General features: G+C 40.0%; 1 protein-coding gene across 1 annotated transcript in view; it reads left to right on the top strand.

Annotated features, from left to right (window-relative positions):
• Positions 1 to 27,403, top strand: part of Pard3b (par-3 family cell polarity regulator beta) — a 993,468-nt gene that overhangs the window by 550,041 nt on the left and 416,024 nt on the right. Inside the window, exons 11-13 of the mRNA XM_028891309.2 lie at positions 7,601 to 7,786; positions 20,887 to 21,057; positions 25,201 to 25,333. Coding sequence (XP_028747142.1) covers positions 7,601 to 7,786; positions 20,887 to 21,057; positions 25,201 to 25,333 — 490 coding nt within the window. The remainder of the gene's footprint in view (positions 1 to 7,600; positions 7,787 to 20,886; positions 21,058 to 25,200; positions 25,334 to 27,403) is intronic.

The following is a 27,403-nucleotide window of genomic DNA, read 5'->3' as shown; positions in this document are numbered from 1 at the left end:
TCTCCCTTTGCTGTTGTGAAATTTTGTTTGTTACTACAACGGTTTTATCTTTAAATTTCTCAGAATTTACTTAGGTGAAAATTAACAATAGTTAAGTTTACTATAAAATATTCTGGCAGAAACATCAGATGTGGCTTTTTGCTTTATATATAAAAATTACGTTCATTCTTTTCTTTAAGCCCTTTGAGTTTTGTAATTGACAAAATGATTGCATGTGAAACATAATTCTTGCATAAAGTAAGCTGCTCACAACACAGGCTAATTACACATTTGGGAGGCGAGGCAAAGACATCCAGAGTTTGCTCCTGCTGAGCCCCAAGCACAGCATTTAATGAAATGAGGGCCATAAAAGGTTCAGCATGGATGCTTTCAGGTCTGGCCTGGGCTTCTGGGAAATTGAGCATTGGCCCTGTGGGCTGCTGCATTCCCCTAGGATTTGAAAGGCTGGGTTATTACCACTTGCGTACGTGAATCAAGCAGTACTTTGCAATACAGGACACTTGCGAGTCTAGAGATGGCCCCATTTGGAACACTCTTAAACTAATAACATGGATGCCTCCTTGCCCATCCATCTTCCTGCTGCCCTTCCTTCTTCTCACACCAAGAGATTACTTTTGGTGTTTGTTTTATAGAGGGGGTTAGTATATACAGCCAGGTCTATGCAGACACTTCCAGTTTCTATTTCTTGTTCTTGAACTTAGCAAACCAACATAAGGTTTAATAGAATAGCATAGAAAACACCAGAATGAGTTGCAGTTTGGGCAAGTATTATCTCATAAATCTTTCTATGTGTGTGTGTGTGTGTGTGTGTGTGTGTGTGTGTGTGTGTGCATTTGTGTGTGTCTGTGTAGTTTCATATAGGTGGATGGACAAATAGATGAATATGTGTAGATGAATAGATAGATTATATAGCTTTGGGTACTGGATCACAGTGCTTCTACAGTCTTGGAAAAAGTACCGTGAATATTTCTCTTTGCAATGTTCACTTGCAATCTGAGATAACTGATGGGAGTTTAAAAACATGAATGCATACAGACAATATGCATATACCACATATTTTAGAGAGAATCAAATAATGCTTATAATAGATCTAACAGCATGCACTATGTATAGTTTCCAAAGAGGGTAGATATATATGTGTGTGCATGTGTACAGGCATGCCTTGAAAGATATCCTTTCCATTTCTATAGTTAGCAGTATAATGATATAGAAAATGTTCTTATACCCTCATACATTCTTTTTTAAAAGATATTCCTGTTTCGGTAATTCAGTAATATTGGAAAAACATCGCATGAAAAGAAAATAACAGCACTCCAGGGGTAGTAAAGAATCTGCTCTTGTGATATTAGATAATGCAAAATTCTTGTTTCCAGCGAGCCAGAGTGGAGCAGGCGGGTAAGGTGGCAGTGGGTGGGAGGGTGTCTGCTTCTGTGGTGCTGTGTGTGCGACAGAACCAAAGCATGCTGTGCACACATGTTCTGCTTCAAAGTTTACACCTATATTGTTTTAAACAATTGTGTTGTATATATATACACATTTAATAAGTAAAGAGTACCAAGCATGTTGGTCTAGCTAGCCTCATGGACTGTTCTTGATACTCACCTCTTTTGGGCTTAGATTCTTGTGTACGTAAAATGAAGCACTCAGGAGTTGAACCGATTAATGTAGCATTTCCTATCATCTTCCCTACTCTGTCCGTCTCACAGAAATTGAATACCTGCCTCCAGAAATTAGCTACCATCTAACCATGAACATAGCTGAGTGCATGACTGTAGTAGTCTGTTTTAACCAAATGTTGGTCATGAGCCTGTGGACTGAAGACCTGCCCAGCTGCAGGGGTGTTTACTGTCTTGGGACTTGGGAATAGATCCATAATAGCAATATAGCCAGCAACTTCTATTATACTTTCTAGACCCAGGCATTTTTTTAAAACTTTATTTTATGTGCATTGGTGTGAAAGTGTCGGATCCTCTGGAACTAGAGTTATAGACAGTTGTGAGCTGCCATGTGGGTGCTGGGAATCGAACCCAGGTTCTCTGCAAGAGCAGCCAGTGCTTCTTACCCACTGAGCCATCTCTCTAGCCCCAACCCAGGCATTTTTTAATTTAACTGCATTTAGTAATGTTAATTCAAGTCCAGTGGTTTCTCAACTGGATGGGATTTGACCCTCGATGGCATATGACAATGCCTGAGACATTTTTAGTTGTCACAACTGGTGCAGGAACACTACCCAGGCTTTAGGGATGTGGTTCACTACAGTGCATAGGACAGTACCGCACGGACCCAATTGTCACTTGTGCAAAGGTTGAGACCCAAGCTGAGGATTCTGTATGACTGGTCTCTTGCAAGTGCTGGGATGTTGAGTTTAGGAATACACAGTGGGGCATTTTGAGTATCTATCCCAGTCTAACTCTGCGAATATTGAGGGTTTTGTGTCCAGAGGCATGACCTCTAGTGGCTAGCTATAAGAAATAATGAGAAGACAAATTAAAGGTGTGACTCACATGCTTCCCCTTACTATACCAGTATTTTTGGTGGAGAGTTACAGGGGTCCTTTTAACAATGTGGGAGTATCTCTTGTTGAAAAGACAGGAAGCTGGGGAGTATCTGCAGTCTGAATGTAACATTGTCCTCAGGTTCGTCACATCTCTGATGATCTTCATTGGGCATACTGGACTGGCAAGTGCTTTCTACACCATCCCATCAGCTGCAGAATGTTGCTTGATAAGGTTTAAGTTTAATTTTCAGAGTTGCTGTTTGAAGCAAGATTATTAGTATGAAGCATTCAGTATATTGATTTTTTTTCTTTGTACATTAGGTAAAGGAACATTTATTTCTAAGAGAGGAAATGGCTGTGTTAACTACTGTAATGGCTTCCTTCACCATTGGGAATTTGCCATTATTAGAAACCACTAATTATGACTTGAGTCCGTTACAGCATAACAAAGACATGAAGCATTACTGTAGTTGGTAGAGAATATAAATTGCGTATCATTTTACTTTCATTATAGGAATCTATCTTGAAATGTCCTGTGACTGTGTGATGTCATGATGGGTCGAAAATCTGGGACACAAGGATGTATAGTGGCACAGTAGTAAAGAATCAGGCTGCCAGGCATGGTACTCACACTTGCAATCCCAATTTATAATCCCATTACTCTTGAGACAGATGCAGGAAGATTGCTATGAGTTTGAGGCTAGCTTGAGCTACAGAATAAAAACCTATCATTTTAGAAAAAAATGAAAGAAAAAGAAAAATGAAACAAAAAGATCTTTTAAAAAGACAAAATAAAATCCAGAAGCAGAAAGCAAAGTAGTGATTATCAGGGGTGAGAAGACAAGAAAGGTGTTGGTCAAAAGGTACCAAATTTCGGTTCTCACAGGAATGATCTAGAGATTATTTAACTACCTGGATGGTGACTATAATCCACAACGGTCTATGGTATTCTTAAAATTTATTGAAAACAGGCTTAAGGGATGTTACTCCCATTGCCCTAAAAAATAGATATCTGAGGTAATGCTTATATTAACAAGTTCAATGTTTTTATTTTACTATGTATACACTTGTGTACGTGTGTGTTTATGGGGTACATGTCTGTATTGCATTTGTGTGTGCTGAGGTTCTGGATCCTAAGTTACATCCTTATGCTTGGATAGCAAGCACTTTTTTAAACTAAATTTATTTATTTATTTACACCCCGACCATAGTTTCCCCTCCCTCCTCTCTTCCCATTTCCTTCTCTCACTTCCCCTATCCCCACTCCCATCCACTCCTCCCCTGTTTCTCTTCAGAAAGGGACAGGCCTCCCATAGGTATCAACAAAACATGGCATGTCAAGTTGCAGTAAGACTAAGCACCTCCCCTTGTATTAAGGCTGGGCAAGGCAATCAAGTATGAAGAGTAGGGTCCTAAAAGCCAGCCAAAGCAGTAGGGACAGCCCCTGCTCCCACTATTAGGAGTTCCACAAGTAGACCAAGCTACACAACTGTCACATACATGTAGAGGGCCTAAATTGGTCCCATTCAGGTTCCCTAGTTGTCAGTGAAGACTCTCTGAGTCCCTATGAGTTGTTTCTATGGGTTTTCTTGTGATGTCCTTGACCCCTCTGGCTCATACAATCCTTCCTCCCTCTCTTAAGCTCGTTCTGATGTTTGGCTGTGGGTCTCTACATCTGCTCCCATCAGTTACTGCATGAAGGCTCTCTGATGATAACTGGGGTAGTCACCAATCTATGCGTAAAGCAGAATATTGATAGGCATCATTACATTGACTTTTTTTTTCCCCTCCAATCATGTTTGGAGATTGGGTCATCCAGCCTCTGGGTCCTGGCACTCCAGGCAGTGTCAGGGGTGGGCTCACTCTTGTGGCATGGGTCTCGAGCTGGACCAGTCATTGGTTGGCTTCTCCCAGAATCTCTGTGTCACCCTTATCCCAACACCTCCCATAGACAGGACAGACTGTAGGTCAAAGGTTAGGTGGCTGGATTGGTGTCTCAGTCCCTCCACTGGAAGTCTTCCGGGTCGGTGGAGATGGCCAGTTCAGATTCTGATCTATTGTCAGCAAGCATTTTCTCCACTGAACCGTCTTCCCAGCCTTGTATACATAAACGCATAACAAACACACTCTATACGTATATACAACATTTGTCATTTAATAATAAATTTACAGCATAGTTCACATCATCTCTAATCATAGATCAGGGATAAATGTCAGTGCTTCCATTAAAATGACTGTAGAATATTAGACATGTAATAAACAGCTCATGGCCTTTTACTAAAAATAAACAAGAGTTGGAGCCAGGAGTCATGCTGGCTGGGCATCACAAAGCTCCTGTGTTTACAAGCCTTGTGATCTGTTAGCACAGTGCCTGGCTGCCATGCACCATGATTCCTTCGTCTTTAGGAAGGCCAGGATAACAAATAAACCTGCAGAGTCACTGTGACGCTCCGTGCTTTAACACGTGTCAGGCGCTCGTGGTGGGTCAACTCCTTCGTCGTTAGCCCCTGGTTTGTTGTTTTTTGCCGTATTTCTGGTTCTCCCATGTCAGGAACTTAACTTGGAAACGAAAAGGCAACCATAAGGCCACATGCTCTCTGTTTGGTGTCGGCAGTTAGGTAACAAATTAAAGGTATTAGCGTAAGACAGCAATTGTTGTTGGTTGTTTTTGCTCCTTTGGGGAGCCTGCCACCCAGCTCCCAAATAAATCACACACAGAGGCTTATTCTTATTTATAAATGCCTGATCTTAACTTGGCTCCTTGCTAGCCAGCTTTCCTTAACTTTAAATTATCCCATCTACCTTTTGCCTCTGGGCTTTCCCTTTCTTACTTCTGTAAATCTTACTTTCACTCTTACTCCATGGCTGCCGGCCCCAGGCATCCTTATCTCCTTGTTCTCCTGCTCTTTCTTCTTCTTCTCTCAGATTTCTCCTTCTGTTTATCCTCTCTGCCTGCCAGACCTACCTATCCTTTCTCCTGCCTTGCTATTGGCTGTTCAGCTCTTTATTAGACCATCAGGTGTTTTAGACAGGCAAAGTAACACAGCTTCACAGAGTTAAACAAATGCAACATAAAAGAATGTAACACATCTTTGCATCATTAAGCAAATGTTCCACAGCATAAACAGATGTAACACACCTTAAAATAGTATTCCACAACATATATTGACTATCAAACTAGTCAAATTCAGTTGTCAAGTGAAAACCCCTTAGTCATAAAATAAGTGATTTGAAGGGACAGCCATACACCACATGATGTCACAAGCTGTTTTGGTATGTGTAAGGACACTATACACTTGCCACATGAAGTCATGCGCCCTAGGAGTGTATTTATCAGCTTATATCCCCATCCATAAACAATGTATAACTATATTTCTAAAGCAGAGTTAGCTTTTTAAAAATAATTTTCGGTTAGTAGTAGCCAAAGAACTTTCTAGTTTTACCTCCTAAAATATTCAGAATGTACAGTGCGAACAATTGCCCTTTAATTTATAGTTTAATTCTGTATAGCTTTATTAGACTTAAATTAACCTAATCCCAGAGAGGACAAGAAACGTAAGTGACTGTAAAATGTTATGGATTCTAAATTAGGCAGATTGGAAGACAAAGGTGAAGGCTAACTGTTTACATTTACTGCTGAATTCTGGCAGTCCAATGAGAGAGAGAGAGAAAAAAAAACCAACCAGGGATGATAACTTTGACTCCAGACATGGAATTTGCTATTTGTGTCTTAGCTAATATATATATTATAAAATACATTATAATATGTCTGTAAATGACGTTTCATTTCTTTGAACACCCTTTTGTCAGCATCAGTCCAATAAACCTCACTTACAATGAAAGCAATTGAAAGAACTTTCCTTTACAAGTTAAATACAGGTTCTTGTCTTTTTCATTCGGGGTTGAAAATGTCAGGGCAGTGGATCTGGCTATGATCAGACCCCTTAATCCTGTTTTAATTATGGGTTCTTTGCTACTTCTGATGTTATATGGATTGGAGACTGACACATAGACAGTCGTGACGATGTTTTAAATACACAATTTTACAGAGGAGTCACCTCAAAGTGACCTTAAGATGAGACTCTCTACACATAATTACAGAGAGGAAGTAACTGCTGGCCGGGAATGAGTGGATGGTTTTCAGGGATATCTCATTTTCAAATTTTCCAGCTAAGCACTCTGGCACTTCCACAGTCCTGCAAGCTTGAAGAGGTACAGGAGAGACAGTTAGGCAATTATCACATGCACAGCGCATGCTGATTCTCATGCCCGTATATCTGAAAACCCTCTGTACCAAATATGACTAACCGCATACTTCTCCCAGGAGAGCTGGCCCATAAGCTGCCTTTTGCCACCATACTCTGTCTGTTTGCAGACTAGTTTGCTAGTGGGTAGGTGTCATTTGTCAGAGAGGACATGAATATTTATTATGCATAATTACTTTTTATTGCAGTCTAAGAACCTATTTATTTTTAGGGGCCTCTGCTAGACAATGATATAAGCTTACAGATTGATTTTTGATAAGATGAAATTGAATTCAATGATGGCCATTAAAAATGTTTCTCTAACTTTAAAATGAAAATTTCCCTGTGCTTTGTGTCCTATTGCTAATCTTCACCAATACTATGGTTTTCATAAATGATATGTTTTAAATTATGTAAGTGTAATATTTCTCCAAACTTTTCACAATGTTCCATATATTAGGCTCTGCATCTTCAAAAGATGTGGAGAATGAATGATCTCTAGGAACCTTCTGAAACCTGACGTTCACTGAGTTTAACATCCAGCCTCTATCATTATTTTAAATATCCTACCAAGATTCCAAATGTCTACAAAATGTTAAAAGTTGTACAACTTCACCTCACAAGGTGGCTGTTTTTCTCAACCATCACCAAATTCTATCCCCAGAGAGTACTTCACTGTGTGATAGATAATGGTGGTAGCATCTTAGAGAGAGAGAGAGAGAGAGAGAGAGAGAGAGAGAGAGAGAGAGAGAGAGAACTGCCAGAGGTCCAGCCATCCAGTCTTGCCAACTGCATCTGCTTCAGGTCATCTGAGAAGGATCAACTGATAATCAGCCCTCTTCTCTCACTCTTCCCACAGAAAGGAGAACCTGACTGCTATGCACTCTCCCTAGAGGCAAGCGAACAGCTCACCTTGGAGATCCCCCTGAATGATTCTGGGTCCGCTGGCCTTGGGGTTAGCTTGAAAGGGAATAAATCTCGAGAAACTGGAGCTGACTTGGGGATTTTTATCAAATCTATCATCCATGGAGGTGCTGCTTTCAAGGTAAGGATGTGGTGTTTGCCTGGGTTCTGGTACTTGGGGATTTAGTTGTTATGCTTGAAGCCCAGATAGAGACAATCTCTAAAGGATGGGAACCATTGAGACTTTCCTGCTAGACACTGGAAATGTGTATGAATAGACCTGGGGAGCAGTTCCATGTTTTCATATTTCCTAAGGTAGTTCTGAAAACTCATCATGGTTACCAGCCTTTGGATTGCTCCATTTAGAGTTCTCCAAATCTGTAACTTGGCTGAGTGGCGCCTAAAACTATACAATTTGAAAAACAAAACTAGAAGTGAGTTGGCAAGAAAGCAACAAATGAGAGAATTTTGCTTCAAAAAAAAAAAAATGAAAGTTTAAAAGGTTCTAAGAATGACTGTAGACTAAAGGTCATTGATCACTCCACACACCTGAGATAACTCCAGTGCCCAGAATGTGCATTTGCCTTTAAGCACTTGAGGAAGCTTATACAGTTCCAGAAAGATGGAGACTGTTAGGGCCATACTCTTTCACAGTTTGGTGGGCTGTGAGTCCAAAGCTAGTAACATGCTATCATAGTTAGCTGAGTGTTCCAGCATGACCACTCCATGGTGTCCATGTGAAACTGTGGGCAAGGATATTGGCTGACTGTCTCTCATTTTGTTACCTGTAGAACCTAGTCCATAAGGGCTCTGGGGATTAAATAATTAATGAACACAAGAGGCTGAGAGGGGTAAAGTGATCACAGAACGGGAAAGCAAGTTTGTGGTCCTGGTCACCATCTACTCGTACTGTGTAATGATATTCTAGATTTTGAATCCTACCTTCATTTCTCTCTTTCTCTGTAAACACAGGCAAATTATTCTTCCAAACTGTCCCTGGTTTCCTCATTTAGGAAGTCATAAAGTTTGTAGTGCTTATGTGCTAGTACTATTATTAAGACTAAGACACACTGTACATAGAACAGTGGTTCCCAACTTGTGGGCCACAACCCCTTTGGGGGTCCCATATCAGATATTTACATGATGACTTATCAGTAGCAAGACTAGAGTTATGAAGTAAGAGTGGAATAATTTTATGGTTGGAAATCACCACAACATGAGGAACTGTATTAAAGGGTCTCAACAGTCGGAAGGTTGAGAACCGTTGATACAGAGTCTTTGGCTCAGTGTCTACCAAAGCCTCTAAAGCATGTTAACCATTGCAGATGCTCTTACTGTTGCCCATGTGTGCCTGCTCGCACACCAAAGCTGAGGAGGCCTGCTTAAACTCTACGGAATAGCCAGGTCTTGTCCTTGCTCTACTGAACCATTGCCTTCCTATGTCTCCCACTTCTACAGTTCCTTTAATTTAGACACTAAGCTAATGTCTTCTTTCTTGGAACTCGGGGATTTGCAACTCTTTAATTTATTACCTGACTCAGTTAGCTTTTGTCACATGATCAGTGACGTAATCATAAATGCTCAGCACTTTAATCAATAAGCTTTTATTTTGCTCATGGCTCTGCCGGGCAGCTCCTCGTGGTGGTGGAGGTTCCGGGGCTGGCTAGGTGTTTTCTGTCACACTGTTGGTCTACAGGCATGATATGTCACCTATTCTACCAGCCCTGTGGCAGCAGTCTACCAGATATCAGAGGGCTAGCTGCGATGGGAGATGCCTTACGATGGCTGGAGTCTGAAACGGCACACTGTCACACCACACATACAACACTGGTCAGAGTAGTTGTAAGACTGAATCCAAGGTCATGGATCGAAAATCATGGTCCTCACAGTGAAACTGGTAGAGGTGTGAGTGCGGGGATTGGCCGAGAAATGAGGTAGATGAGTGAATCTGAAATACCCTCTCATGTGTCTCAAATAATACAACCAGGAACGGAAGGGAAACAGAATGGTAACAATGACAACAATGGCAACATCCATTCTGCTTCCTGCTTCGTAGATGCTAGGCACCACGATAAGTATTTAAAATGGATTCTCTAATTTTAGTCTTCATTTTCCCATTTTTTTTTTTTTTTTTTTTTTTTTTTTTTTTTTTTTTTTTTGGTTTTCGAGACAGGGTTTTTCTATGTAGCTTTGCACCTTTCCTGGAACTCACTTGGTAGCCCAGGCTGGCCTTGAACTCACAGAGATCCGCCTGCCTCTGCCTCCCGAGTGCTGGGATTAAAGGTGTGCGCCACCACTGCCCGGCTTATTTTCCCATTTTTATTATGTTATTTTATCAAAAGGGGGATTGTACGTGACAGTGATCTCAAGGCTCTATTGATATGTGGTAATCTGGACTTGCTGACTATAAAATCAGACTCTGTAGCCAGTGCTCCAGTGCTTTAGTGTTCAGAACATCTAACCGTGTACCTGGACACGGAGGCTACTCCTTGGCTTAGTCTTATATCATCTTCATCCTTCTAAACAAGCAGTCGAAGTGTGCGCTGTGTTTAAGGACAGGTGCTATTTGTGAACACCTGTTGGATATTATTCTTCTCATTTCTAATGACAGCTCTTTTGTGAAGAATTTACTCCAAGTAAAATTGAAAGTGAGATGACTTCTTGGAAATTAAAAGCAAACATCTTTTTTTTTTTTTGTTTCTTTTTTTTTAAACAATGGGTGATAGCCTCAGCTCCAACATATATTGGTGTGTGATTTAATACGCATACTCATTTGTGGAATCAACCAGCCCCTTGCCTAAGCAATCTCTTAACAGTCCCATTTCTTGCTGAGAGATTTCACTTAGCATTTATGTAAATTTCCTGCCTGACACGGGTCTGCTGAGTCAGACAATCACACCATTGAAAAGCACTGGGCAGCATATTTATAGCTGATGTTGAACAGTAAGAGGCATCAATCATGAATTTAGCCTTGTTGTGAATGGTTAGTATCCATTTGTCTTGTTTACCTCTTTCACTGTGAACAGTAGAGCCCTGAGCCTTGTTCACAAGGAATCCGATTAAGGGGAAGGAAATCATATTTTTCTCTTTTTTCTGCTAGTCCAATAATCCGCTGTTACTCCTCAGAAAATTGCCACCTGTTCCATGAATCTGGATTATGTCTTCCAAAAATTGTTTGGAGACTTTGTTCCTGTCCTGGTTGAAGAGAAACAAATGTAACAGACTGCAGTGTCCCTGGGGCAGGGGAGATGAGCACTGGGACATCCATATTAGCATCTGGCCCTAGGATTTTACCTGAAATCAACAAAATATTTTTCCTACTGGAGCCCGATCTTTTTCTCCCAGCCCTTCATACCACTAATTGGTTCTCAAGGTGTTTTTCCCTTAAGGGAAGGTGGATTGTTGAAAACTAAACTACTTTGAAAAGTATGACCAAATTCTTCCTGTGGATTCTGTGTGCTGCATTCTCCTGGGAGCTTCTGATGATATAAACAAAGACAGACTTCCCGCCAGATGTAAAATCTCAGAATGGCTGGGGCTCTGACTGAGGGCCTCCTTCTTGTCTCTCCTCTCCCCTACCACGCTACCACTTTTGAGCCTCTTGTTTCTGCTTCAAGTTATTTCTAATAAAAAGGCAAACCTCTATCTGCTACTATAAGCATGCAGCTACTCTTGGGTACTCTTTGCGGAAACAAGCAGGAAGTTGAACTATTCTCAGGGCAAGCTGAATTACAGGTATTCTTTACTCAAAAATTATCCAAATACTTAACTAACTCAGAACATTGAAGAGACAATGAAAAAAACAACACCCCCCAAAAACTTAGGGGAGAAAGAAAAAGAAAGAATGCCCAGTGACTGAGAAGTGATTGATGACACCCTGATGTCATCTCTGACTTCTCCACACACATACATGAGTGACATACCCATGCATACTGGAGCACAATCTTTTTGGTGTATGCATACATGCAACACTCCCACACTCACGAAGGAGGAGAAATAACACCCAGAAGTTCTGCTTTGCAAAACTCATGCAGTTACAGGCGGCCATGGTATCTGGCGTTCCTCTCAGAGCCTTCTGAAGCATCACTATTCACACGCTGGCATGGACCACACCAGCACAATGCCATTTCTGGGAGTACTGATAGAGTGTGCTTGTAGTACTTGGAGCATGCTTACTGAGTAGCAGGCTTCTACTTTTATTTCAGTTTCTATCATTCTTCCTGCGTGTTTGTCCCCAAAGGATAGTGTAATTGCTTATAGGAACCAAATATAAGAGTATGTGTCTGCTTCTCTACAACCAAGAGCTGTGACTAGGATGAAATCAGGATTGTCCTTGATGATGATTTTTTCAAGTCCATTTTTGTGGTTGAAATTTCAAGTGAAATGTGCTGTTGTTGCTGTTAATGGAAAGACATGTTGTCAGTTTTGCACTTGGAAAAGTATCTCCCTTTTTCCAAATCTGCATTAAACTATCACTTTGTATTTTCTCCAGGGTCACTCAAAGTCTCTATAGTCACTTTGAAGACTTTAGATTTTTAATCATTTGTTCAACATTTTCCAGCACAATGGTTTTCCTTTGCTTTGCTTTTTATAAACTATATTACATAAAATTTAATATATTTTATTATTTATTTATTTTATGTTTATTGCTTACACTTAGACTGCTTTTTTTTTTTACTGGAATTACTTTTTAGAAAAGATCCATTTTTTTTTAAAGTTAGGAAAATCATCAGCACTAGCATAAGCATAAGAAAGAATTCCATGCAGTACATCACACTAGTTCTAGGTAGTACTCTTTTCATATGCTGATGTTAGGAGTGGAATATACCCTACTGAAGCCCTGAAATAACAAGATAAAAATTCAAATTCAAGAGTTTTTTTTTTTTAACTTAAGGGAAACAAATGTCATGTATCAGGTCGATGGATTATTTAAGGACCCTTAAACAGAGAGAATGCATTTAAGACTGCTATTCTGTACAAAATTAATTTAGCCCAGTTTGTGCTTAATAAATACTACTTGATGATACTGAAATTAAGTAAAGGAAAAATGCCTGGCATAACTAATTGCAAATGTATGCACCCAGAATATGAAATAGACATTATTTAAGTAACTTGATTCTGTGTGATCAAGAAATTTGGGGTGATTTTTCTTAAAGATGTAGAATTACATAATCTTCACTATTTCATAGTGGATCTGAGAATTTTACCTAATGCAAGTATTCACAATGATCAATTCCAAATGATTAAACTGAATTAAGGAGAAGAAAATCCACAGGAGCAGAAGGGTAAGGACCAGATGTGGATTCCTGGGTCTCTTGGTAATGTGGAGCATTTAGAGCATCCCACCCTCTTAACAGGAGTCTGGTCAGAGCTCCCAGCCTGAGTAATTTCCACCTCCATTTCTGCCAGTATCTATAAATCATTGCATATCTATAATTAATGAATCCAAAGGAAGATAAAAGGGACAGCTTTTTAAGGAACACTAATGTTAAATGATTTCTTCAACTCTCCATTTTTTTTTTTTTTTTTTTAAAGAATTGATACACTCCCTGCATGGGGAGGACTTTGAGGCATCACCAGTAGTTAGTGGCATTCTAGCTGTTCCTCTGACTGAGGTCCAGGCAGTCTGGGTTATGGGCAGCTACGTTTTACACCCTCAAATGTAAGAACTGAGCACTGATGTGTAGTCCCCATTCACAAATGGACAACTACAAATTGGAACTGGAAAACCAATTGAGACATTTGTAGTCTACATAAGCAGTAAGAGTTTTATATGTTTTTTTTTTTTTTAAAGGAAACCACTAGCCAAATAAGGAAAATAATTGTCAGCCAGTTTTCCTTTAAAGCATCAAAACTCTTAGCAGGTATTAATTCATGTAATCATGCTTATTTATGAATTTAGACATCGGGACTTTATACAGAGGTCGCATCACATACCTTCTAACACACTATGGTCTCAGTTCAGCCTCCATCATTGCTTTGCTTGCAATCTTTATCACCTTTATTTTTTTTTCATTTCTGCAAATATAAATAAAAAGTCCATGTGGTCTGGACCAAGTAAGACTTGAAACTGCATCGTCTTGGTATACGTTTTGGGTATCACCGGTATCTCATCAAACTTAAAAGCATGTGTGACTTCATAGTCTTAGAGAAAAAGGCAATCTATACAAATTGATCTATCAGGATGGTTCTGCGGGTCCATAAATAGTACCTATTAAAAATAGTTTATCATTTAAATGCCTTCCCAAAAGCCCCTTGAGGGATGCAACTGGGTGCTGGTGAGCCCTTCCAGAGGAGGAGCCTGATGGGAAGTGTAAATTCACTGAGAATGTACCCTGAAGGGGACGTGGACGCTGGCTCTTTCCTTGTTTTCTCTTTGCTTTTCCACGTACTCAGGCCATATTGTGTTGTCTTGCCATTGACACACCTGCTCCTGGAACCAACCCTGAAATTGTGTGAAAGCAGCTAATGTAAATTATGTGCAGATATATGTAACATAAGACGAGAATACTTATTGAGTACCTCCGGTAGTTGTCATAGATCAAAACTAATAAGCCTACTTGCCCCCCGCCCCCACCAAAAAAAAAAAAAAAACCAAAACCCAAAGCATAGAGAAGGGAAAAAAAAAAGTAAATATGATACATTTTTTTCAATGGGAAAGATCTCTCAGAGTCTAATCTGTTTATGCATTCATGCAGAATATTCCTGATTCATGTATAACACATATGCCTTAACAAGCTTTCTTAATCTGCTTTTCTAGGCCAAAGTAAATTAGGAGCACAGAATCCGGAAGGAGATAGGCAGGAGCGGAAAAGGACTTGGAATGCAGGAAACAGGAAGATGTAAAACAAGCGCAGAATGTTATTACCCTGCCATAGGCCGGTAAACAGCGCTGAGACTCTAAGTCAGGCTTTCTCAAACTTCCATGCTGCAAAAATAATAAAATTCACTCTGGCTGAAGGAAGCTGTACATTGCAGTGGCTTTCTGTATGTTTTAAGCAAAAAGGATTAGGCTCTATTTTGAAAGCATTATATCAAAATGATTTTGAGTATGGTTGCCCCTGTGCTCTAGAGAAGGTCCTTTAGTTTCCTTACAAACATTTCCACACGCCAGGGATGCTGGGACTTTGTTGCTCTGCTCCATACAAACGGAGTGAGGCTCCAAAGATGATAACTGAATTAAATCCATCGAAGGGTTTACGGTAGCTGAGTAAGTGGATACAGGGCCAGTACACAAAAAGTAATCAAGCCAGCCTGTGCTCATCAATTCTTCTTAGGTACAGTTTATAAATTAAATGATTTCTTCGTTATAGATGAAACTTATTCTAGTCCCAATGTACCTGACTGAAAGATTTTTTTTTTCAAGTGACTCAATTTAGCAAGCACTTCTTTAGCCCCTGGAGTGAGTTAGGCAATCTATAATAGATTGGAGACACAGAATAAACGTCCTCATTCTGTAATCTAGGAAGCGAAGGATACTAAATTAAATATGTGAGAAACTAATTCCATAAGGGCAGCAACAGACAAATAGCTGTAGTAACATGAACGGTGGGAAAAAGAGGCTTTAGTTGTGTTGGAGATTAACGTTGAGAGCAAGATGGCTGCCAAGCCTTGCCAGAAAGGATAAGGAGACATCTAATAAGTGCAAAGGACTTTTGGAAAAGAGGAAGGGGTTGGCAAAGTCATACATACCAGACAGGGCTCTTTTGGGGAAGGGTATCCCTCTTCCATCAACTAAGATGTGTTGGGGCAGATGATATGAAGTGAAACCTTCTCACATGGGTAAGGCAGTATAAAATGAATACTACAGACATCCAGTATGGCTGGCTTCCTTTCCAGAACTGTGCTTCAAAGTGTTTTGTTTATTCGTGTCCTTTCAAACTATTGTTTCTAAGAGACTTTAAATGATAACAAACTGAAGTCTATTTTTTTTTCACATTGACTTGTCTTATGCTTTGGTTTGTTTTCAAAATTACAATAGGCAGATATTGTCATAGATTAATTGTAGAACCTTCAAATGGATTCATTTGGGAAATTGTCTCAATAATCAGGTGCCACCTTGCCTGGAGTGTCCGCTGCTCCGGGGAATGTATGTTGTGAAGTCTGACTTTGGGGCTTGGGCCATGGGTGTTGATAATATCTCAAGAGGCCTTACCAAGGGTCCTGTTAGAAGCATGCCGAGGCAGGAGCCAACATCTGGTCATGATTAATCCTCTCAACACCCTGGACTAATGTGGATTAGCCTTGGGCCACAGCCAACTCTCCCTGGGAAAGACAGCTCCCTTGCCTCTCTCAGACTTTGCAGAATCCTGCTCTTTATCTTAGCATCACTACAATCTTACATGGAGGGGTTTATACAAACAGACTAACAGAAGTGCATGGAGCCATGTTTCATCACCAGTTCAGAACAGGGGCTACTCAGGAGCTGAGCACTAGGAGCTGAGCTAGAAGGTCACAGGAGCCCCTGGATGTCATTGCAGTTCTGTGGGAGGCACAGGAAATATCCTGCACCACACTGGACAGCCCCTTATTGCAAAGAATTATCTAGTCCAAATGTGCCATTGCAGAGAAACCCTGGTATAAATATTTGCTTTGAAGAGACTAGGATCCATAACTTTTATTAGATTCTCAGAGAGATCCAAGAACCCATAAAGCTTAAGAACTATTAGCAAGGGACTGAAAACAAGACTCCAGAGTGACCCAGACCTGGTTCAGATCTGCTCCCAGAACATGACAATAACAATTCATCCAAACCCTCTCAGCCTCAATTTCTTCTTTAAAAAAAATAGTGTTATCGTAAGGCTTTAATTATCTCATGCATTGAGAGAGTTTAAGCATAATGACTACACAGTAGAAACTTATAAGGTATTTTATTAATATTTTAGTACCCTTAATCATTTCTAGAAATGGATTTTGGAATCAAAATAGCACAATAGGAGCTCATACCTATCCTCATCACTGGAGGGGCAAGGCAAGATTGCTGTGAGTTTGAGGCCAGCCTGGGTTACATCGTGAGTCCCATAGTGAGATCAGCCTGTAATACAAGCTGAGACCTTGTCTCAAAAAAGGAAAGAGAGGAGATATAAGAACTGGCCATGCTAAGACCCTTTTGAAATCAATTAATCCTCTGTCTTTACATTCTTATATGGTAGGAAGTAATATTTATATCACAAGTTCATTGGAAGAAATGATTAGAAGTCACACAAAATGCTTCCACAGATATTCTGCAGAAGGGAGATGTATTACTCGTGCATCTGGTCTCTGAGCCTTTGATCCCTCCTTTTATGATAAGTGGTTAGAACTGATGACTTTCTAAGCCTTCCCAAGCACATGCAAGAGAGAAACTTATACCTAATGTGAGTTTTTCATGTCTGCACTAAAGTACCCTGAGAAAGTCACTCTTTGTTTTTACTCCTGTTTTCCCTATCTCTTCAACATTGTTTTGGGTGCCAAAGGTAAGGACTGGGTCTTTTGCTTAGTGTTCTGTTGATAGCAAGATAGGAAGAAAGGTTTCCTTTGTCTTTAAAATTATTTATTTGTTTATTATTGTAACTGTGAGCACATGTGTGTATGATGCCTGTATATGTAAGCACACATGCCATGACACACATGTAGAAGCCAGGGGACAACTTTGGGGAGTAGGTTCTCTCCTTCCGCCTTTATGCGGGTTGCAGGAACCGAACTCATGTCACCCACCAGGCTTGCATTGCAAGTGCCTCTACCCTCTGAGCTTTCTTGCAAAACCCAAGATTTATTCCTTTTAAAAGCATAAGCGTGGCCCAGGTTGTGATGAAACAGGCATGCTAAAATTGCTAAGTAGCATCCATGGACATTTGTATTCATGCATATAAAGTTGTGGGTTTTTAACTATCATGCCCACATACCTATCTGAACATAATATTAGTAGAAAAATATCATAGAAAACTAAATTTTTGGTGAAAATGATTCCAAAGTGAAAGATAGCCATGATTTTCAGGAATATGTTTGAATGAGTAGCAAGTTCTTTGTTCCAGCAACTTCATTTTAGATGATGTCTAGTAAGGGACATGTAGTTAGAAGGCAGACTTTTCCTTTTTCTCCAGTTTGCTCCCAAGCATCTCCTATACTTTCCTATGCCCATGCAGTCTGGGTATTTCCCTAGATTTCAAATACTGCTTTCTTCCAACAGTTACCTGTGGCCTTCACTGGTTTTGAAAGTCTTTTCATGAAGCAATTCCCCTCTGAGGATGAGTTACTATTATTCATATAGTTAGAAAATCCTAGTGAAGACGTGGACTCTTCTGTTCTTTACAAACCTTGATCTTAACCAGCCAAGCCAGTTCCAATACGTATGGAAGTGCCTTTTCTTACTAGGTGGTAGATAAACGATGCCTCGTCTTCTTGGAGCATTGTATTATTCATCTGTAAATGGAAGAGTTTGGACCAGATGACCTCTGAGGACCTTTCTAAGCCCAGAGCTCTGTCATGGTATTCTAAATGTTAAGACAATGTGGCCTTCCTGGCATTGCCATTAATGAAATTATCCATCATTTATCTTATGAGCAAGAAGCACACACCAATGGCAAGAGGACAGCCACTCCTGCAAACGGGAGTGTGTGGCTTTTTATTGTGACCACAACTCTCTAGAGACACATGTGATAAATGTGAATGTCTCAGAAAAAAATTCCAGAGGCCCTGGGTTGAGTCACCTGACCTGTCTTTCTGTTTGGGACTTGACTGTAGTAAACATATTCTACTTGAATGTATTCTAGATGGCTGAGACTAGAATGCAACTGGAAATAAGTTCATGTTAATAGCTGTTGGTATTAGCTTTTATATACAATTGTTTTCTTCTCACATCTTCCCTCTCATTAAATTCTTTCTCAGATTCCTTCAGTTTTTATTGTCCCTCTTCCTATCGTAGTGGATGAGGTGTCCTCCCAGTTGACAGACCTTTGTAGATCTTAACTGGCTCATTTCCTGATGACAGTGCCCGTGTCCATATCCAACTCTTCTTCTTCCTCCTCATCTTTAAAATCTGCACATCAGCTTCCAGCCACAGTAGGAGAATTTTAGTGACAAGATTCAGCCCAATGGTCCTCCCCGCATCGTATGACAAATTGGAACAGATCCAGCTGTGCTTCCTTTCATGTGACTAAATCATTGAGGCTGTGACTATTTTACCCATCTCCCCATTTCACGGAGGCTTAATCCTATTCTTTGTGTGCCTAATTCACAATTGGATAGCAGAAGAGAGGAGATTTCTTCCTTGGTAAATTAGGGTAAAGGTTAAGTGAAGTTCCAAAGCCAGAGGAAGAGACATTAAGTCCCCTTGAGGCAGGCCTCTGAGCAGTTTGTATCTGATGCTACACACTCTCTATTGATCCCAGTGCCTTGGCATCTCATTGCTGTTCTCAGTGAGCATGGACTCCTTCGGGTGGCCTCTGCAGCCCTGTGTTGCCAAGACTCCACCCACCAGGTGATGTGTAGGACATCTCTAAATGCTGTCTAGACCAACAGCTGTCACGCCTTCTCTTCCCCTGTTCCTTAGGGACAATTCCTCTGGCCATCTGCCCTTGTATTAGTCCAGGCCTATCAACTAGACCTCGGGTTTTCTCTCTGAGGCTCAGTGACTCGTTTCCAGTCTTCACTGCGTATCTGTTCTGAGCGTTTCTCAGGGAGGTTTTTTTTTTCCTCTTTTTACTTTTGCATTACATTGTGCTCATTTGAACTTCCAGATACTTCTTACTGCAAGAATTATTTTATTATTATTATTATTATTATTATTATTATTATTATTATTATTATTATTTTGATTTTTCAAGACAGGGTTTCTCTGTGTAGCCTAGGCTATCCTGGAACTCACTCTATAGACCAGATTAGCATTGAACTCACAGAGATCTGCTTGCCTCTGCCTCCCAAGTGCTGAGATCAAAGGCATGTGACACCACCTCCTGGCAAGAATTCTTTTGCATTTAGTTAAGCATTGTACAACTATAGCTTATAGGCTGCAAGAAGAGGGGCTGAAGGGCCAAAGTTCACCAAACCAGAGCTTGAGTGAGTCTCATCTGATATGCTATAGTGACAAGTTATAGTTATAATTCCCTAGTTCTGATTATTTTTGTGGAAAACTTCATAAAAACACAAATCTCCTTAACTTGTTGGGTCTGTGAGTATCACAGGAGGCAGTTAACAGAAGAAGTCTCTGGAAAAGTAAATGACTAGGCATACCTACATCTATTTCTGTTGACTGTATTAACATCAGAAGCAGGACGGGATTCTAATTAGATAGGAACCGTGTGGCTTTCTACGCGTCAAGTAGCATAGGACAGTTTCCAGTCTCCAGTCTATAAACACTGTGAGCACCATTCTTCCCTCCCCACCCACACCCCCATCTTCCTAGAGAGGGGATGCCCTGTGGTCTGGCCAAATTGTCTTCCTGAAGAGCTGGTCTCCCAGTTTATCGGCCACTGCTGGAGACATCACTGACGGAAGGCTTCTTGCTGAAGATGACTTCTGAATGAATTACCTTGAATGATAGATAGGTGAGGCTGACTCTCCACACATCAGGGGGCCTGGTGCTTTAGTGGTAAATGGTGTCTCTTCTGGATGAAAGTATTTGTTAGCCTGAATATCCAAGGAAAAAGCCTGACAATTCCCTTTGTCAAGCTTTCCTGCCAGGGTTATTAGGACAAATTGATCCTACCCTACACACATCTGTTTTCTTCTAGTTGATGAGTAAGTTTGTACTTGAGTTAGAGAAAATTATATGAAGAATCTGTTCTCTCCATTCAATAGGACTAGCAATGGTATCTACAAGGGACATTATGCTGTCAAGCACACAGCTTTTAAGCATGTCTCTCCATGCCTGAAAATGCAAACCCTCCTTGTGAGAGATAGCTACAGCCTTTGTTTCTTAACCCCGATTCCTGAGTCCCAATGGGGTCTTTGCCAAAGCAGAGCATATGATTCATATGCTTGCCAGACAGAGATTTAGATAAGAACCCTCAGAAATGTCTAAATTATTGCAGCTCAGGACTCTAAGATTTCTAAAAATAACTCCTTTCACACAGATCACAATTGGTAGTATTTTGACTGGTTGATAAGCTCCAGAACCTCTTCCTGCCATTGAAAATAGATCATCCCCAAGAATTAAGGTTCATGCTTCTAACTGTCTCATCTTCATACTTGAACTTTTCTCCAAACAGCTACCTATCACACCATGCTCTCCTGTCTCACACTCTTTTCTCCTCTCTGCCTCAGGATGGCCGTCTGCGAATGAATGACCAACTGGTTGCTGTTAATGGGGAAACTCTTCTGGGCAAGTCCAACCATGAAGCCATGGAAACGCTGAGAAGATCAATGTCCATGGAAGGAAACATCCGGGGCATGATTCAGCTGGTGATACTGAGGAGGCCGGAGAGACCACTGGAGGTGATAACATTCTTGACTTTGCTGAAAATTGCTGATCAAAAGAATATCCAGACTCAATCACTCATGGGGTAGATAAACATTTATTGAGTCTATACTTGGAGAAATATGCCCCAAACAGGCGCTGATGGATGTATGAAAGAAACAGGTGGTTGTATATTTTAGATACAATAAAAATCATGAAAATATGCATATAAAATAAATCATTTATCAAATATCACAGGACTGTATTTATTAGGACTTATGTTCAGAAATTCCTAGGGTTCTGAACTTACTTAGAAAACATCCTTCTTAATATAACTTTTGGTGATATGCTAGCAATGCCTATACCTTAGAAAATTCCTCATTGGATGGATATATATAGTATTTAATGTGAAGATTATTATGATATAATCAGATTTCTATAATCTCCCTAATATCTACACTTAGATAATACAGACCTGAGGTGAAAGTAAGTTAAAGTTTGATTTGTTAAGAATTTTATTAAGTAAATAGAAGTCTTATTTCTTTTTAAATATTTGATTGTGCTTTTTAAATGTCAGGAAAATGTCCACTTACATATGAACTTACATGTAAAATAATATAGTATAAAATAATATAGTGTAAAAGGAGTATAAAATAATTCTTAAATGCTGATATACCAAAACATTTCATTTACATAAAAATATAAATAAGATTGATCTATAACAATATTTTAAAAGATTAAGTATTAAATATTCCTAAAAATTACTTCAGGAAAAATGAGTAAGTTCATAAAAATTAACAAAAATATCAGCATACCATGCGTCATCATATTAGGATAGTATCTAAGGCCAAAATATGTTTCTGTAGTATAACTTTATATAGAGTTAGAGTATATACTACTTAGAAAACTAATATCAAACATTAGTTTTAGTAAATTCAACCAAAATCTAAAAATGAAAGATTATCAAAATGAAATATATGTATGTCAGTGGGGCTCCTTGTGTTGTATATGGACCACTTGCACTAAAATCCTCAATCTGCTCTTCTGGGCCATGAAAATCCACAGCTAGTGTGAGTGCTCGATGTGTAGAAGATAGATACTGGTACCTGGTTTATCCACTGTCGGAGCTTGATTTCTCCAGATGTGATTGGCTCCCAGTAAGTGTTGCTAAAGGAATGGAAAAGCTACATGTGAGACCCGCTTCATCTGACAGGGTGGTCTTGAGTAGGGAAATGATAAACCATCTCTTCCTTTGCTAGATTATCAACTATTGGGAAAGAGTAACTGTACCTTTTATGATCTTTTGAACATAACCTTGTAGATGTTAAATAAATGTAAATTGGCCAATTACTGGAGACTATATATAATGAATGAGCTTGTTTTCCACATGTGCATCTGGTTAAGTGACAGAGTCTTCATGAATATTTAATGGCTTCACTTATGTACATAGTTTGAATGTCCTCATCTCCTGCCGCCTAGCATGAGGAAAGGACCTGTCTGGTGTAATTTGGTCCTTCCTATAGAGTCCTGAGAAGCAAGGAACCCACTTATTGGAGAGTGATGTGAAGGACAGCATAAGGGAGGTCTCAGTCACCCCTTGTTATATATCTGCACATTATAGCTTCCTTTTAATATTTCCTTTAACAAAGGTACTTCAACTAAGAGAAAAGAAAGGAAATACAGCTGGAGCGCCATATTCACACAGAGGCCAAAAACTAAACAAAAAGAGAAAAGAATGAGTATGGATTTAATAGACTTAGAGATATCTTTACCTTCCCTTGTCCCTCATTCCATCTCTCTCTCTAAAATGCCTGTGGAAGGAGTGGGTGGATGTGATGCCCCGGCCCATGGAGTTGGGATACTTTGCATTGGCATTTTTCTTTAGAGCGGTATCTCTATCTTTAGTTCCGGAGTGGAATGGGATCAGCGTTATCCCATCAGAAGAAGGTATTAACTCTCTGTTCATTACCCATCCTCAGATGTGTCTTGTTAATATAGTTCCTTGGTGAATCGATCAGGAACAGGAACTCTTACAAAAAACAATTTTTATGAGGACGTTTAAACAAAGATCCATTTTCTTTCCCTAATATTTACATGCTTGCCATGGGGAACAAGCAGGCACTTGCCTCTCAGCTATAGAAAATCTTTGTGGTAGCCATGAAGATTAAAGAGTCTATTCCTTATAAAGACAGAAGCCTAATGTACAGCTTATCTTTATTAAATAAATAAAAAAAACACAGCTATGTGGTCTCCTGAATCTGCCTCACTGTGTCATGCGTATGCCATGCACAGTGTATGTGGTACACACTTGTTTTTGCTCTATTCTCCCACAGAGCACCAAGTGCCCTCTGTCCATAGCAAAGCATCCATAACCCGGAGGAGGTCTAAGCACCGCTCAGACATCAGGCAAATCAATTAGTTAGATTTGGCAAGAATGCCAGCGTAATTGCTGGAACATTATACCGATATTGAAAAGAAATGAAGACGCTACTTAAGAAAAGTCAAAATATAAAGTTGTTATTTCTCCCCCACATTACCCAGTTGTACAAGATAGGTAAACAGTTTTGATGAGAACCTCAGGAAGAATACATAATGAGCCCTTGATTGAATCAGAATCATTTTGAACAGAAGCATGTTTTTCAAAGGATGAGCTTCAGGTTGAATTGTGATGCTGTTTGCGCCTAGAGACTTGGTATTTAAAAATGGGTTATGACCTGGTTTTGTTTTTCTCTTTCCCCAAACACTTCCTTCCCTGCTGCAGCTCATCTTCACAGAGGCAGCACATGTTTAAAAATCCATTATATTTTTTATTGGCTGGGACACTAATGGAGGCCTCCACGACAGCTCTATTTTACAGGCTGGATGCTTTAATTAGCCTGGTTACTGATCAGTTGTTGGGATATTGATTGTGTCATTTATCAAAGAGCTAGGAAAGCAGAAAAAATTGTTTTTGTTCTTGTTGTTATTGTGAAGTGAAAACACAAGGCAAGGCAAGTCCTACCTCAGCCTGCCTGCTGGGATTCCCACTTTAACCTGGGACTCACTGGTCTCCTCTACCTGCTTCAGTTGGACCAGCACCCCAGCAGCCAAGGGCAACGTGGTTAAGTGTGGGAGAACTGTTAGAAGCCCTCACAAAAAGCTAATAGCCTCTGCAGCTGAAAACATTTTAATTATTTAGGACACAGAATAGAAGTGAATGCTTCAAATATTTTGTTCAGCTAGACACCGAGTTTTCGTAGCTAAAGAAGAAAAAGTAAAATCAAATGCATTGTTTCAGCCAAATGCTTTCCTGGAGGAGGGAGCTTGGGGAGTAGATCTGTGTTTGCGACATGTGCCTCTCACAAATGGCCAAGAGGAGAGCTATGGAATGACTTCCAAATCATTTATTTCTCTGAAATCTGTTAGGGAGACAAATAATAGGAACCGGAGCAAAAGACAGCTCGCTATACCACAATCCGCTCGAAAACATAACTGAGTTCTCAGTCATCAGCTGCCTCCTGTTACCTCCTCAGCACCTGGGGAAGACAGTTTGTGGGGTGTTAGTCTGGATACAGCAGTTTGCAGAAAACTGTGGATTTGTTTGCAGACTGTCAGAATCCAAAGAGGAAAGAGAAATATGGAAGAAAAAAGACTCCAGGGAGAACCCCTGTCTGGCCCTGTCACAGCTGTCTGCTTTAGCATCTGGCCAAAGCCTGGGGTCTGCAGTAGGACACAATCGCGGCATTCTGGTGACAAATACTGCTTGGGTTCTGACTTGTCCTGGAGCATATGCACTTATCTGGGGAAAAAGAGTGGCAGAGGGAAAGAGGAACCAGCTGGTTGGCAGAGAAACACCCTTGGCATGAACTGGATTCTCATATTGACACCACTACAAGCTGTACTCCCAGATGGAAGAAAATTTGAAAGTAGGCAGTTGTAAGTGGGAGGAAAGAATAATAAAGTTAATCCCCTTTTGTGTTGGCTATCAGCACTCATAATCCTTAACACTACATTGTCCGGGCTGTTTATTTCGTATTGAAAGATGTTTGAACAGACAGGGCCATTTTGATTTTTTTCACAATTGAAGATATACATGCTTGCAACTCGAAAGAGGATTCGGACAAGGACCATTCTTACACCCTGCTTCAATTGTCCAAGTCGGAATGTATTTTTAAAGTGTAATTTTCATTTCTGTCCCTCAGGGGCTTGCCGAGTGTGGGGCCCTTTCCAGACCATGTTTTGAGAACTGTCAAGAAGCTCCGAGCACCTCCAGGCGAAATGATAGTAGTATATTGTATCCGTTTGACACTTACAGCCCACAAGATAAAAGAAAAGGTAAAGTCTCTCCCGTTCCATCCTCTGAGCGCACAAAACCACAAAACTGGCTTTTCCCTGAGAAGAGGGGAAGGTATCAGGGACAAAGGCGAATTAATTAGGCAAAGTGCAGACTTTGTCACTCAGAGTCAGGAGAGCTGAGGGGTGGGTGGGTGAGAGCACTGACTTGGAACTTGTGAATCAGATGCCTGGCAAGGTTTCCAGTTGAAGTGACAGTTTTCTGTGCTTGCTGCCCCAAACATGAGGATTTTGTATAAAACAAACCACGAGTGGAGAATCAAAGATGGCAAACTGTGAGGTTTTGGAAGATCTTTTGAATCATTGAAAGTTACCAAGTCACTTTAAACTGGGTGGATTTACATGAGACCACAGAGTGGTCATGATGTGACTCCAAGCCCTGTGCTTGGTTCCAAGATGAATGTGATAAATAGCGGAATAGCACAGCTGGGGGCCATCGACGTGGCAGCTGGACTGTTCTTGTTGTCTGGTGACATACTCTCTTATTACTGGAATGGATCACATTTCAAGTAGACTCCTGGATTTTCTCCATTGTTCTTTCAAGCTTACACTCCAGGTCACTCAGAAACTTGTTTTATCTCCCTCTTTCTCCTTTCTTTAATAGCTTTTACTTTTTATATTGCAAAGGCAATACATACATATTCATTGTAGAAATTTTAGGGGAAAGCATTAAAAAGAAAATTTAATATTACTCATTCCTCAATCTATCATAACTCCTAATCAATAACATTTTATGTAGATCTTTCAAGTCTTCTCTTCATGCAAATATGTATACATAAAATGAAAGTAAAATGAAATGTACTATAGGTAATTTCTAAGAATTTTTTTTCCTCAATTGATACCACATGATGAGTATCGTATGTATCACTAAACATTCTATAGCCTCCCACACAGCAGTGGCATGCTCTACTATTCAGCGGATGTAATAAACATTATAGCATCCATCTTGTATTTATTTTTTAGAAGCTTAAGATATCACCAGACTATAATGTCACAGGAACAAATCCCAAACTCTGATGTTATTATATCAGAATGGACTTGTGAATTTGAGAGTATTTGAACATAAAACTATTTCATCTGAATGAGATGTTGGGGGTCACTAATTCCTCTGACAGTTTTCTATTTTAAGTATTTGCTGCTTGTTAGGTATGTTGTTAAGTAATTTACGTTCAGATTCAAAGTGTTTCATATTATTAGCCTCATTTTACAGGTGAAGATATAGAAGGTCTGTGAGAATAAATAATTTACCTAAGACTATGCATATTTGATACACCCAGAGCCTGGATTCAATTCCTGTACCTGGCTTTGGTTCATCTCAGCCACAGCAAAGGCCCTGCCTAGTCTTGTACCCTTGTAACCACTGAAGTCTTTCTACCTGGCCCTAAGAAGGCCTATGAAATGCTGACTTTTCTTTGTAACTAGCTAAAAGGATTTACTCAGTATGTATTGGCTTACCTTAAGTAAGTTGTGTGTTCTTGACAGATCTTGAGACTTTCAATTCCACTGTCCACAAAGCAGGGAAGGAAGAGAATTTCTCTGTAGAACACAGGAGCATCCTTAGAACTCTTTCTGCTTTATGTCTGCATTGAAAAAGTGATTCCTTTGATTACAGTGACCACAGATAATCTCTGAGAAGATTTTTGTATGTTCTCTTCCTTATAAAACATTAATGTGGATAGAACAGGTTTTATGCCAATAAAAAGAAAACAACAGAAACAACAAACAAACCAAAAATCCACTAACCAGTGACCTGCCAGGTACCTGCTTCACTTCTCACGCTCACTTTCCAAGTTAGTATGAAAATCCCAGCTCCTTCAAGACCTTTCCCATCTGTGCTAGACAATTTCTGGTAATGCCCACTGTGGAACAGTGTGGTACTCTAAGATAGTAGTGGAGGATAGGCTACATCCTAAGCCTCGTAAGAAATAAACCATTGTTTGCTTGAAGAAAATAAAGTCAATCTATTATTAGATCCTTGTGTGTCTGTACTACATTCCTGGGTTGCCTGAATTCGGCTTCTCATAGCATGGACTTATTGCATTTTCAGTGAAA

The sequence above is a fragment of the Peromyscus leucopus genome, chromosome 13 (assembly GCF_004664715.2).
Source record: "Peromyscus leucopus breed LL Stock chromosome 13, UCI_PerLeu_2.1, whole genome shotgun sequence".
NCBI lineage: Eukaryota > Metazoa > Chordata > Mammalia > Rodentia > Cricetidae > Peromyscus > Peromyscus leucopus.
This window is presented reverse-complemented; position numbering and strand designations above follow the sequence as displayed.